The sequence below is a fragment of the Canis aureus genome, chromosome 23 (assembly GCF_053574225.1).
Source record: "Canis aureus isolate CA01 chromosome 23, VMU_Caureus_v.1.0, whole genome shotgun sequence".
Lineage (NCBI taxonomy): Eukaryota > Metazoa > Chordata > Mammalia > Carnivora > Canidae > Canis > Canis aureus.
This window is the reverse complement of record NC_135633.1, coordinates 21,991,582-22,006,016: the sequence shown is the minus strand read 5'-3', so window position 1 is coordinate 22,006,016 and position 14,435 is coordinate 21,991,582. Positions and strand designations below refer to the sequence as shown.

Genomic DNA, 14,435 nt, shown 5'->3' with positions numbered 1-14,435 from the left:
TTCCCCACAGATGCATCCATATAAATTTCACCAAGGAAGATTCTCCTCACACAGTTTTCTTAACCTTCTCTTCCTAGAGTTTCTTTATTTAGATTCCCCTAGAACCTTTGATCTCTCCTGCCCTTACATTATTGACAATGCTGCAGTAAGCCTTTTACAATATATTCTCTTGGGAAATAGACCAGAGGGCCTCCAGGGCCCAAGTGCTTAACAAGGACACCAACTCCTGTGATGGGGAGTGGGGACCATAGTGGAGTCAGAGTTCATAAAACCAGCCTCAGAGATGCCAGTTCAGTGCTTTCTCCAGCAGCCAGAAACAGCAGCAGTGCAGCCTTCTAAAACTGGTGAGTTTCCAGCTGGACTCAGCAGGATGATTGTGAGGAAGGAGATAACGAGGAGGGGAGAAGAGTCCAGGAGCCTAGTATGTAAAGGAAAAGGAACTCTTTCAATAGGGCCTGGTGTACATGCCGACGCTGCCAACATGCTTAGATCAAGTAAAAGGCTGAGTGGCAGGGACCGACCTATGCTGTGATTTCATCAGAGATGGGGCTGAGTCATTTTGTGTCCATCCAGGGTTTGCAAACTTCTGTAGACTTAAAGACCCCCCACCCATATCATGGCTGGGAGACCAAGGCCCTGTGACTGGCTGGATCAGATTCTTCCTTTCTACACTAGTCTGCACTATGAGCCAAGGTGATTGGTCTGTTTTCTTATGTGGGTATGAGTCTTCTGTCATATTTTATTTATTCAAGGCTTATCTGACCTTTCCAGACTGTCAATCATTGCCAGAGACCATGTTTGTTCAATAGCACTTAGAACAAGGTTAGCCCTTTATAAATGTCAGTCCCCCAGTACAAATGAATGGAACTGGATACTAAATATCAGAGCAATGCTCCAGACGGCCAATGAGTCCTCATTTCTCAGATTAGTCCTCAGTTTCCCTAAGGAGAATACAGACAGAGAGGAAGAATGGTCCCAGCTCTTGAGGAATTTACTAAAACTAAGCTGAAAATATGTAACCACCTGGGAGAAAATATCAGTGTTATAGGAGGTCTGAAACTGGTTCTTCTCTGTATCAGTTAAAAGATCCTTGGTAACATTCTGGACTCCAGTCTCTCTGCCCACTCATCTTTTCTCACCATGCCTCAGATACATCCTTCTTCTCTACCTGCATGGCCTTCCTTCAGATCTTCATCACTTTTCTTTTGGATTCCTCAGAACTCTCCAGAAGCCTCCCTCCCCTCTATGTAATTCTCTGTGTTCCATCTACAGCACATCATTTCCCCATTCAAATCCTCTGTGCTTCCCTTATAGTGCATACTCTACTACTCTCAGGGTGACCTCACATGACTACCTCTGTATACCTTAACCATGTCTGGTGACAGTCTACTCTCCTTCCTGCTTCCCCAAAGAACTAGGATCTACCATCCCCTAGCACCCCATCATACTGAACATCCACATAGAAGTTTCTTCTTTTACCATTGCCTACAAAGAGAGTCCCCTCCTCCTGGTGAATGTTGCCTCATTTTTGTATGCTTCTCTGATATTCTCAGCTTATCGTGTCTCTGGGCCTAACAGGATCTCTGTTTTTTGTTTGTTTGTTTGTTTGTTTGTTTGTTTGTTTTGTTTTGTTTGATTTCCTTTTTTTATTTTTTTATTGGAGTTCAGTTTGCCAACATATAGCATAACACCCAGTGTTCATCCCATCAAGTGCCCCCCTCAGTGCCTGTCACCCAGTCACCCCCACCCCCCACCCACCTCCCTTTCCACCACCCCTTGTTCGTTTCCCAGAGTTAGGAGCTCATGTTCTGTCTCCCTTTCTGATATTTCCTACCCATTTCTTCTCCCTTCCCTTCTATTCCCTTTCACTATTATTTATATTCCCCAAATGAATGAGACCATATAATGTTGTCCTTCTTTGATTGACTTATTTCACTCAGCATAATACCCCACAGGACTTCTGGAAATCATAGCCTTTGTCTCTCTGCAGCAACACCTAAAGTTAAATATCATTTATCTATTTCATAAATGAGGAGTGTATATATCATAGAGTGTAATAGTTCTCAGGGCCTTTAATGAGTATAAGAGCCGGGTTTCATTTCTGTCTGAAGCCAACTTCTCAACCATATAACATTGCTTTGTTCATCTGCACATTTGTATCTTTCCCACTGTTTGTTTCTTTTTTTTTTTCCACTGTTTGTTTCTAAGATGATCTTTATTACCACAACCGTATTGTGTCTTCCTCTATTAATTAGGATACCAATTTTTGCTATACATTTGTATGCTTAATTAACACCAGGTACAGGGAAGGCACCAACTCTTTTGTTTATTCGGTAGATCAGGTCATTCTCAGGATATAGAAGAGCTTATGGAAAGGACACAGCTTTTCCAAAAAAGTGGATATTTTTTTTTAAGGTACCCAGTGGATATGTTTTCTATCTTCTTATTTCACTATTTCATACTAAGAGTCATTTTCCTGATCACACATGTAAATGCATAAGAGATCTATCTCTACCCCATATTTAACCCATGAGTCTTTGGTTTGCTTGGAAATCTACAAAGGTAGAAAGATGTGTGTGTGTGTGTGTGTGTGTGTGTGTGTGTGTGTGTGTGTGTGAATAATCTGTATTTGTAAAACCTGGGATATTAAAAATGAAAGTCCTTGAATCAAATCAATACCTTCATTATCTTCTCTGGCAGTAGTCTCATACCTTCTCATGCACACATCACTCTCCTAGAGGAGACTTGTCAATGGGACAGGTGAGTAGGATCAGTGATTCCCAACTATACTAATTATTTGCCTCCTGGGCTCCTTCTCTTACTTAGTCTGCCATGACTCCCCAGCTCTTTTCTGCTTCTTTGGCTATGACAGCCTTTACTGTCATCCTCCTTAGTACTTGGCCATTCATTTCTTTGTTTAGCAGTGAGGGGGGAAAAGATAGTACCCACCACCACCACCCACCAAAGAAACCCTGGAAATTCATCAAAGCAGATTATAGATTATAGATTCCACATGCTAGGATAATTTGATTTGAGCCACAAGGAATCACAGACAATCCTGCTTACCAGGTAAAAAATTCCTACCTGGCAGCCCCGGTGGCGCAGCGGTTCAGCGCCACCTGCAGCCCGGGGTGTGATCCTGGGGACCCAGGATCGAGTCCCACATCGCGCTTCCTGCATGGAGCCTGCTTCTCCCTCTGCCTGTGTCTCTGCCTCTCTCTTCGCTATCTCTGAATGAATAAATAAATAAATCTTAAAAAAAAATAAATAAAAATTCCTACCTACATAGGTTTACATGCCAGAACTGACTTATTATCTAGCTTCCATTTTACCTTTGGTCAACTTCAACTATTTTGAATACTTTTCCTAAAGGTATCTAGCTCTATTTCTCAGTGATGTCTCTTATATGACAGTGATGATTCCATTAGCATTGCTTTTTAAAATTAATTTTATGGGACGCCTGGGCAGCTCAGTGGTCGAGCATCATTGATTTGGCTCAGGTCATGATCCCGGTGTCTGGGGATGGAGTCCCACATCAGGCTTCCTGTGAGAAGCCTGCTTCTCCCTCTGCCTGTGTCTCTGCCTCTCTCTGTGTGTCTCTCATGAATTAAATATATAAAATCTTTAATAAAAATTATTTTTTTTTATTTCAGTATACTTGACACAATGTCACATTAGTTTCAAGTGTACAAAATGATTCCACAAGTTTCACATTAGGCTATGTTCACTGCCTCTTTACCTTATTTCTTTTTAATCTTCATTTTGAGACTTGAACTTCCTATTGGACTCCAAGCATATTATATTTTGAATGATTGCTTGAAAACTCTACTTGTATATTTTACAAATATCTCCTGCATAACACTTCAAATGTAAATTCATATGCTTACTCTGAAAACCCTTTCCTTTTTTATTCCCTTTTCCTATTTTTCAGGAAATATTTCATTCTTTCTGTCACTCAAGTTCAAAAACATAAAGTCATCTCTAACACTGTGATGTGAAATTCAAGACCCTGCTTTATTCCATTTTCTTCTATCACTTGGCCCAATATGAGCAGCAAGTACATTTTGGGGCAATTTTTGAGTAATTAATCCTCAAATGTTTTTCTTTACTCATCCCCTACATGTAATTCTTACTGATTCTGATTTTGGAATGTCTGTCTACTCCATTGCTTCCTGTCCATCCTGAAACAAGGAATGGCTCTTGGTATAAAGGAAAGACCACTGTTCCAGGAGCAGGTAGATGTTTGATACAGTTTCAGCAACACAAGACAATTCAGAGGACTCTACCAACTCAGCCAGAGAATAGAGCAGGAAGTGGCCTCCAAAATGATTCATAGGTTTACATGCCTTACAGTTTTTGGCAGAGTAAACTGTTTAAGCCTGGACTCCCTCAGAGTGGGAAAGGAAAGGGTTAACAGTGCCTCAGTCAAGGCCCCATGATTAGAGTGGCTCAACTTTGGATGGAATTCTTGTGACTGGTTAGTTTGTTGCCACTATAGCAAGGGATTCCAAAGTCCTTCTAGAGTCCTACAAGCCAAGGAACCCACATGGGGGAGGTGGAGATAACACCACTCTACTCAATCCTCCAGACATGGAATAGTAGCTATTTTTAGGCCTAAACTCTTCATATTGCTGTGGCCTCCAGGCCTCTCTCAACTTCCTGCCCAGGCTAACAGGATATTTATCCTTCCTTCTAAGTTTCAAAATGTATTTTTCTTTTGGACCCCCTCAAAGACTTGTTTTTTTACTTAAAAAATAGTCATTGTTAAGTCATTTTAAAAAATAGTCATACAAATTTTTAAGTTTTTACTTAAATTCCAAATAGTTAACATACAGTATTATATTACTTTCAGGTGTATGCTACAGTGTTTCAACAATTCCATATATCACCCAGTGTTCATCACAAGTATATTCCTTAATCTCCATCACTTATCTAATCCAGTACTTGACAATTTTTAAACCCTCCTAGTGTACCCCTCAGTACTGACTGCCTCTGTCACCAGAATATAAAACGCAGGCTCATCTGAAAGGGCTAAATGAACAAAACTACTCTTTAAGCTTCCAAAGAAAAACAACGGCAAATAATCCAGTAAGAAAGAGATAAACATTATGCCCCAAAGTGAAATCCTCTTGAGGCTGGAGGAAATTATTGCTGTTGGGTGCAGTCAAGGATGTTGTACCTCTAATCCAATTATTTCCTGAATAAAAATATCTATGGAGTAGGGAGCTGAAGTCAGACTATGTCCATATCTATGGAGTAGGGGGCTTGGTTTTTCTAGGACCTCCACACAATCCGCTAAACATAGCTATTCCTTCTAAACTCTGAGGGAAGGTAGGGTCAGTTAATTGTGCTTGTTGAAGCTAAATAATGTGTAGAGACTGAAAACAGAGACTCTACAGTCAGACTCTTGTCACAGTCCTGGTCTCACCACTTACTGGTTATCAAATTTTGATTAAACTCTTCTGTCCCCCTTTTCCTGTACACTTTCATTATCTGTGAAATTAAGATAACTATTAATTACTCATAAACGGTTTTTTGTAAAGGATGAAATAAGGTAATCATTATAAAGCATTCAACTTAGAACTGGCACATAGTAAGTATTTGGTTAAATATCAGCAATGATTGATGATGATGATGATGACAATGATGGCAATAATAATGATGATTTGAAAATTTCATTAAACAGGTTTAGCGCCCCCAATGGAAACCCGAGTTTTGCTATATCTAGAACACATAGTCTTTTAAAATATATTTTGTCCTATATTTTTAGAAACTCTGTATTTCCAGTGTGATCAGGATACTTTACATGGCTTCATCCAGCAACTACTCCACTGCTCCAGTCTCTGAATTCCTCCTCATCTGCTTCCCTAACTACCAGAGTTGGCAGCATTGGCTGTCCCTGCCTCTCAGCCTCCTCTTCCTCCTGGCCATGGGGGCCAACGCCACCCTCTTGATCACTATCCTGCTGGAGGCCTCTCTGCACGAGCCCATGTACTACCTACTCAGCCTCCTCTCCCTGCTGGACATTGTGCTCTGCCTCACTGTCATCCCCAAGGTCCTGGCCATCTTCTGGTTTGATCTCAGGTCCATCAGCTTCTCAGCCTGCTTCCTCCAGATGTTCATCATGAACAGTTTTTTGACCATGGAGTCCTGCACATTCATGGTCATGGCCTATGACCGCTATGTGGCCATCTGCCACCCACTGAGGTACCCATCCATCATCACTGACCAATTTGTGGTTAGAGCTGCCATATTTATTGTGGCCAGGAATAGTATCTTTTCTCTTCCTGTTCCTGTTCTTTCTTCCAGGCTTAGATACTGTGCAGAAAACATTATCAAGAACTGCATCTGCACTAACCTGTCTGTGTCCAAACTCTCCTGTGATGACATCACCTTCAATCGGCTCTACCAGTTTGTGGCAGGCTGGACCCTACTGGGCTCTGACCTCATCCTTATTGTTTTGTCCTACTCCTTCATCCTGAAAGCTGTGCTAAGGATCAAGGCTGAGGGTGCTACAGCCAAGGCCCTAAGCACATGTGGTTCCCACTTCATCCTCATCCTCTTCTTCAGCACAGTCCTGTTGGTTCTGGTCATCACTAACCTGGCCAGGAAGAGAATTCCCCCAGATGTCCCCATCCTACTCAACATCCTGCACCACCTCATCCCCCCAGCTCTGAACCCCATTGTTTATGGTGTGAGAACTAAGGAGATCAACCAAGGAATCCAGAAGCTGCTGAGAAGGTTGTAAGAGGTAAAAGGATCATATCCACCTTTGGAATTATTAATAAAAGTCGGGAATTACTTTTATATTGGAAAGTAAATTTTACTTTTTAATCCCAGAATGAGTTCTGACTCTTTTATCTCAGACAACAATGAAAACATTCTGTGATTCCTTGTTTCCTATTACTTCAAAGGAAATCTTCCTTTCCTGGATTTTGTGGTCACTTGGGAATTTGCCTTGACTGATTCCTTATCTGAGAGTCCTGCCAAACCTTAGCCAGATGGAGCTCAATTGGAGTGGGAGTATTTGGCCACTAAAGAAGTAAACTTTATACTTAAAGAGATGTCTGCCCTCTGATTTACAAAGAGCATAGATCCCTCTCCTGCCTCCTCTTTCAGACATGACTTTTGTGTCATGAGGAGTTGGTTGGGCAGAAGTATATATGTTACCCCAGAACTTTGGCTTGGGTCAAGTGCTTTACTCTGGACAATCCCCATACACTCACGGCAGATGTGCCATCTTCTGGGTCCTCAGATCCTCATAGAGCCTGTTAAGATTTTCCATCTGTACAGTCTTATCTGGATGGCTCTTTCTCTTTTCTTTCTTTTCTTTTCTTTTCTTTTCTTTTCTTTTCTTTTCTTTTTCTTCTTTCTTTCTTTCTTTCTTTCTTTCTTTCTTTCTTTCTTTCTTTCTTTCTTTCTCTTTCCTTTTCTTTCTACTAAGATTCTTCAGTTTTGTTTTTGTTGTTGTTGTTTATTAAGAAGATTGACACTTTTTTAGGGCTTTTGCAGGGAAGGGGGAGGAGTTGTACTATATAATGTGTTATGTGTCCTTTTCCTCATTATCTTCAGCCTCATGACCCTGTAATCCTCACTTTATCCCATATGCCTCCTATAAGGAACTTAGAACTTCCCATCACATCACAGGCACACCTCTCCCAGACTCTACCATGTCCACTAACACCCCATTCTGGGCTGTGGCTGGTGTAGCTGTTGACAGTTTTCCAGGCATAGAAACTTTAGTGTTTGATTTTTCACAGATAAGTGCATTGAACTATCTTTCAATCCCCTCTTTAATTATGTCACACATTAGTTCTATGTTTCTGAGGATTATTTTCTAGTAGTAACTTAAGACTTCTCTTTTAAGAATTTGTGGTCCATCATTTTTCCAAACATCATTTGAATGACATTCCCCATTAGACTATCCTACTTTCTTTTGTACTGAAATTTGATTTTGATGAATGTCTTGTATTGAAATTAATATTTCTACAGTATTTCTCCTTATGTATCATTTTATCTTTTATTTTTCCAGTTTTGTTGAGATATAATTAATATTTAACATTGTTTAAAATATACAACATGATGATTTGATATATGTGTATTGCAAAATGATTACCATAATATGTTTAGTTAATATCCATCAATTCAGATGCTACAACTTTTTTCTTGTGATGAGAATTTTTTCTGGGGGGTGAGGGGAAGGAAGTCTTTATTTGGCACTAGATACCTGGTACTTGTCTGTTTTTGGAGGGTGCTACATTTCTGCATTTGTTTTTGAAGTGTTGGGTTTTGAAAGACCCTTCTTAGGGTCTATTATATCACATTTCATAACATTGATCTCATCAAAATATCAAGGAATTAAGTTGGCTGAGTTCTCTTTTTCTTTTATTTCTTCCAATTTCTCCTTTCCACAGAGTTACTTTTAATTGAATACCTACTATATGCCAGATACTTCTTATACATTCTTACTTTACCTATACATTTGCCCTGAGAAGTTTTTCTGTTGGCCCTAGATGAAGAAACTAAAGCTCATAGAAGTCAAATGATTCTAAGATTACAGCAATTAAGCCAAGGTAAATCCATGTTGCTTGGATTCCTGAAGCCTGAACTTTTTCCACACTACCATTCTCAACCTTGGCTGTGCGATAGCATAACCTAGTAAGTTACAAAAAACTCTTGAGTTACATTCCAAATTTCTCATATTCCCAGCCCAAGCTTAGTGTCTGGCACTTACTAAGCACATTAAAAATGTTAATTTGATGCCCATAAGTTTATGGCAGAAGTTAAGCTCAATATGGTTGCTGAGAAGAGACATGTCCTTGTTTCATGTGTCACCACATTTTTAAAAAATCACTTTGCTAATTTTACGTAATTGCTTTATTTAAAAAAAATTTTAACTTAAAATTTGACCACCTTTACCCATTTCCACAACCTCTCTACCTTGTATCTTTTGCAACCACAAGTCTGTTTTTTGTATTTGTGAAGTCTTAAATTTTCTATTCTACATATAAGTGAGTTCATGCAGTATTTGTCTTTCTCTAAGATGATAGATAGATAGATAGATAGATAGATAGATAGATAGATAGATAGAGCCTCAGATGGGACTACAGTCCTGGCGAAAAATTTAATGTAATATGAGGAGACCCTGAAGAAGAAAACCAAACTAAGCCATGACTTGACTTCTGACCCACAGAACTAAGCTCTAATTCAAAAAGCTAAAGAAAACAAAACAAATCAGAAAATTAAACCCCAAAAAGTAGAAGATAAAAAAGAATACAAATACAAAAAACAATAAAACAAAAAAATATATAATAGAAAATATCAGTCAGAAGTTATGTTTTGAAAAATAATAAGATATAAACTTTTAGAAACATAAAACATAAATTTTAATTTTTTAAAAATACATTTGAATTAGAGATATTTTAAATGTAATAAAACTATACTATGAATCCCTATGATAATTAATTTGACAGTTACATAATGTAAAAATTCCTTAATAAATACAACTTTTCAAAGATGGCAAAAGACAAAAAGAAAAAAAATCTGTGTTGTTCCATATCCATTAAAGATTAAAGCAAATTGAAAATTTTTCCATAGAAAAAACTCTGGGCCTAGATTACCTTCATGGTGAAATATTCTAAAGAGTGAGAGAAGAAATACATAAATGCTTTCAGAAAATAGGAACTGAGAGAATATTTTCCAATGTATTTTTGAGGTCATCATAAACCCAGCATCAAATACTGACAGGAATTACAAGAAAATTATAAACCACCATCTCTCATGAACATAGATATACAAATTTTAACGAAATATTTGAAATTGAGTATAAAACAACAAAAATTAATACATTATGAACAATGAGGTCTATTATGGGAATGAAAAGTCAACTGTAATCATTAAAAATTGATCTACATTTAATTCACCTCTTTAAACTTAAATAATGGATAGGGAAATATAAATTTCTCAGTAGATTCAAAAAAATCATGTAAAAAAATTCACCATCCATTGATAATGAAAATAATCTCAGGAATGTGCAAATAGAACGGAATTGCCTTATCTGTTAAAGGTTATCTTCCCAAAATCTATAGCCAATATCATACTCAGTGCTAAAAATAGTAAATGCTGAGAAAAAAAAAGGGGAAACATGTATAAAGATTGGAAAGGAAGAAGTAAATATGTCATTATTTGCAAATAATTTCATTCTTTGGATAGAAACATCCAAAAGTACCAATAAACAGAATATTTGAATTTATAAGTAAATTTAGTAAGTTTGCTACCTAGAAATTCGATACACAAAAATCGATTACAAGTCCCAACTAGAAACAAACAAAAAATGGAAAATGAAATGCATAAATTAATACCATTTTTAATTGCATCAAAAATACCAAATACCTCAGAATAAAGACGTCCCAGTTGTCTGCACTGAAATTAGAATATATTGGTGAGAAAAATAAATCAAGACTTAAAATAAATAAAAAAATATATCACTTTTGTGGACTAGAAGTTTCAGTAATGCAAATCTTTCCAAATTGGTATATAGATTAAATGCAATTCAAATAAAGATGTCAACAGATATTTTGGCAAGTTGATTTTCAATGCACAAGGTAATGCAAAGAACCTAAAAGAGAAGACATATGTGGTTACACACTTCAAGAATTTTTATGAAACTGCCTAATTAAGATAATGTGATATTGAAAGATAGACCAACTAACCAGAATGGGGAGTAGAAGAAAAAGCAAATGTTATATTTCAATCTGATTTATGACAAATATGATTTTGCAAGGAATCTCTTTTCAGTATATGCTCCTGGAGAAATTAGAAATCCAGATGATACTGATTCCTGTCCTGAAGGCCTTTTCCCTAGTTTTTTTTTTAATAATGAATTTATTTTTTATTGGTGTTCAATTTACCAACATACAGAATAACACCCAGTGCTCATCCCTTCAAGTGCTCCCCTCACTGCCCGTCACCCAGTCACCCCCACCCCCCGCCCTCCTCCCCTTCCATCACCCCTAGTTCATTTCCCAGAGTTAGGAGTCTTTATGTTCTGTCTCCCTTTCTGATGTTTCCCACACATTTCTTCTCCCTTCCCTTCTATTCCCTTTCACTATTATTTATATTCCCCAAATGAATGAGAACATACACTGTTTGTCCTTCTCCGATTGACTTACTTCACTCAGCATAATACCTTCCAGTTCCATCCATGTTGAAGCAAATGGTGGGTATTTCTCATTTCTAATGGCTGAGTAATATTCCATTGTATACATAGACCACATCTTCTTTACCCATTCATCTTTCGATGGACACCGAGGCTCCTTCCACAGTTTGGCTATTGTGGACATTGCTGCTAGAAACATTGGGATGCAGGTGTCCCGGCATTTCATTGCATCTGAATGTTTGGAGTAAATCCCCAGCAGTGCAATTGCTGGGTCGTAGGGCAGGTCTATTTTTAACTATTTTTAAAACATCATGATGAGCGCTGAGGAATGTGTATAATTGTTGAATCACAGTATTATACACCTGAAACTAATATGTATGTTAATTAAACTAAAACTTAGAAATAAATAAAAATAAAGACAACAAACACATTCTTTTAAAATTCTTTTATTAAAAAAATCATTTAAAACATTCTAGGTTCTTTAAGTCTATATTGTGACAAAGATAAGAACAGTTACTGTAGCTAGAGAAAGTCCTTGAATTTGCACCGTTGCCTTGGTAGAATTCAGTACAAACTGCTCTTGGGATATTTTCTTGGTGGGGAGTAACTGATGGGAACACATCAGCCAGAACAATATCTGCATAAGAAATGCTAGAGACCTTGTGTATTTAAGATGCCACATCTGGCACAGCAGTTGTTACTGAGGATACAACTTGGTAAAATTTACTTTTATCCACCTTTATCTACCATGAGCTATGGCTTATGCAGGGACTATACTATGAATTTAAATAGACATGTGTTTGCAGACCACCACCTTATACCCCTTTAGTTTCTATGCCAGTTCATCACAGGATGCAGAATTGGATGTGATTCACTATATTGACCATGATGAGGGAAGTTGTTCTTTTTTGGTTCAGGGGCAATGCAGGATGCATGGATGAGTAAGTTATTGCTGTGGACAGCTGGGGCTCATTCCCATTGGCAACAAATAAGAGACTGATTTAAAAAAATGTGCTATCTATGTTTATGTTTTAATAGCTAACAGAATTCTCAGAACACAAGGTGTGCTTAGAAACTACCCGGTTTGGGGAGCATGGGTTGCTCAATCAGTTAAGGGATCTAGTCCTACATCAGGTTCCCTGCTCAGTGGGGAGTCTGCTTCTGCCTCTCCCTCTGCCTCCTCCCCCTGCACAGGCTCTCTCTCTCTGTGTCTCTCCCTCTCTCTCTCTTTCAAATAAATAAAGAAAATCTCTATGAAAAGAGAAAAAAAAACCTGTTCAATTTGGAGTGCCTCGCTGGCTCAGTTGGTTAAAGCTTCTGACTCTTGGTTTCTGCTCAGGTCATGATCTCATGGGTGGTGAGAACCAATCCCTGTCTGGCTCCAGGCTCAACAGAGTCTACTTAAAGGCTCCCTGCTAAGCATGGAGCCTGACTTGAGGCTGAATCCCAGGGTACCAGGATTATGACCTGAGCCAAGGGAAGACTCTTAATCAACTGAGCCACCCAGGTGTTCCCAAATAAATCTTTTTAAAAAGGAAGCTGTCTGATTAATACAAAACTATGCTCAGATATTATATTTTTGATACTTAGATTCATTACTGGATCTTATATTACAATCCTTACAATCTGTATTTAATTCATTACTAGAGCTATGTGTGCATACCGTAAACTATGACACCTTGGATCCAAAAGATATATGTCCAAAGCACAAAGCCACTTTGGAGGAGAATTTAGGAGTCTCATAAGTCTAATGAAACTCATTGATAATTGTTGCACAGTAAGAAATCCATGTGAAGTCCCTGTCCTCTTGCAATGCACATTTTGAAAGACCACCCAATTGCAAAACCAATAATAGGTCACAAGCAAACTTCCAACATTCACTGACTGAAATTTCACTCTTAGTTCTTTGTCTCCAATATACTCGCTTCTGTGGAAAAAAGAATAAGAACCCGTTACTCGCTATGCAACTCTACCCAAAAATATCTGTACTTGTATATTCAAGAATATAAAGACATGACATATTAACAGCTGTATATTCAGAAATATGGATTTCTCACTTTAGAACCTACCTAGGAAATTCCAGTTTCTTTTAAAATATGATCGTATGGATGGGAGAAAGCAAAAGGGGTCAGGGATAGTTTTAAAGGAGAAATAAGAGGAAGCAAAACTAACTATTAAACCTTAAGTTTTATTAAAGAAGACAATATCACATGTACCCACTTTGAATTATAACTCATAGACATGACTTTCAGCCCACTCACCCATTATTGAGTCAAAACTCATCCTGTATTAGGAATGCAGAGATCTAGTTGTCCTCACTACCATCCCTTCTTCAGTAATCTCTGGATTCCTTGTTTGATCTCCTGGGTGCGCACTCCATAAACAATGGGGTTCAAGGCTGCAGGGATGACATGGTGGAGGACATTGAGCAAGACTGGAACATCTTGCTCAATGGTGGAGACACCTTCTTTGTCACCATATGAGTGAGCACAAAGACCAGAAGGACGGTGCTGAAGAAGAGGATAAGGATGAAGTGAGAACCACATGTGCTCAGGGCTTTGGCCATAGCACCCTCCGCCTTTAATCCCATCACAGTTTGAAGTATGAGGCTGTAAGAGATGAAGATGAGGACGAGGTCAGATCCTAGCAGTGTCCAGCCTCCAGCAAACTGGTAGAGGCGATTGATGGTGACATCATCACAGGAGAGCTTGGAGACAGACATATTGGCACAGATGCAATTCTCAATGACATTTCTCCCACAATAATGGAGTCTGGATGAGAGAATGGGGATAGGCAATGTAGAAATAGCATTCCTGGCCAAAATAAAAATGGCAGCCTTCGCTACAAATTGTTCTGTGATGATGGATGGGTACCTCAGTGGGTGGCAGATGGCCACATAGCGGTCATAGGCCATGACCATGAATGTGCAGGACTCCATGGCATAGAAGAAATTCATGATGAACATCTGTAAGAAGCAGGCATCAAAGCTGATGGACTTGAGGTCAAACCAAAAGATGGCCAGGACCTCGGGGATGACAGTGAGGCAAAGAACAATGTCCAGGAGGGAGAGGAGGCTGAGCAGGTAGTATAGGGGCTGGTGTAGAGAGGCCTCCAGCCAGATGGTGATCAGGAGAACACCATTGGCCCCCATGGCCACGAGGAACAAGAGGCCGAGGGGCAGGGATAACCAGAGCTGCCAAGTGGGGGACCTGACAAAACAATTCAGGAGAAACTCTGAAGCCCCAGTGGAGATGGTGCCATTTTGGTGTGCTGTCAT

The 14,435-nt window shown here is 38.8% G+C and overlaps 1 protein-coding gene and 1 pseudogene across 1 annotated transcript; one reads left to right on the top strand and one right to left on the bottom strand.

Annotated features, from left to right (window-relative positions):
• Positions 1–5,794: 5,794 nt before the first annotated feature.
• LOC144295335 (olfactory receptor 56A4) lies at positions 5,795–6,748 on the top strand. Its single transcript, XM_077867718.1, has one exon. It carries the CDS (start codon positions 5,807–5,809, stop codon positions 6,746–6,748), a length of 942 nt encoding a protein of 313 aa, XP_077723844.1. The 5' UTR covers positions 5,795–5,806.
• A 6,728-nt stretch (positions 6,749–13,476) lies between these two features.
• Positions 13,477–14,435, bottom strand: LOC144295334 (olfactory receptor 56A3-like; annotated as a pseudogene).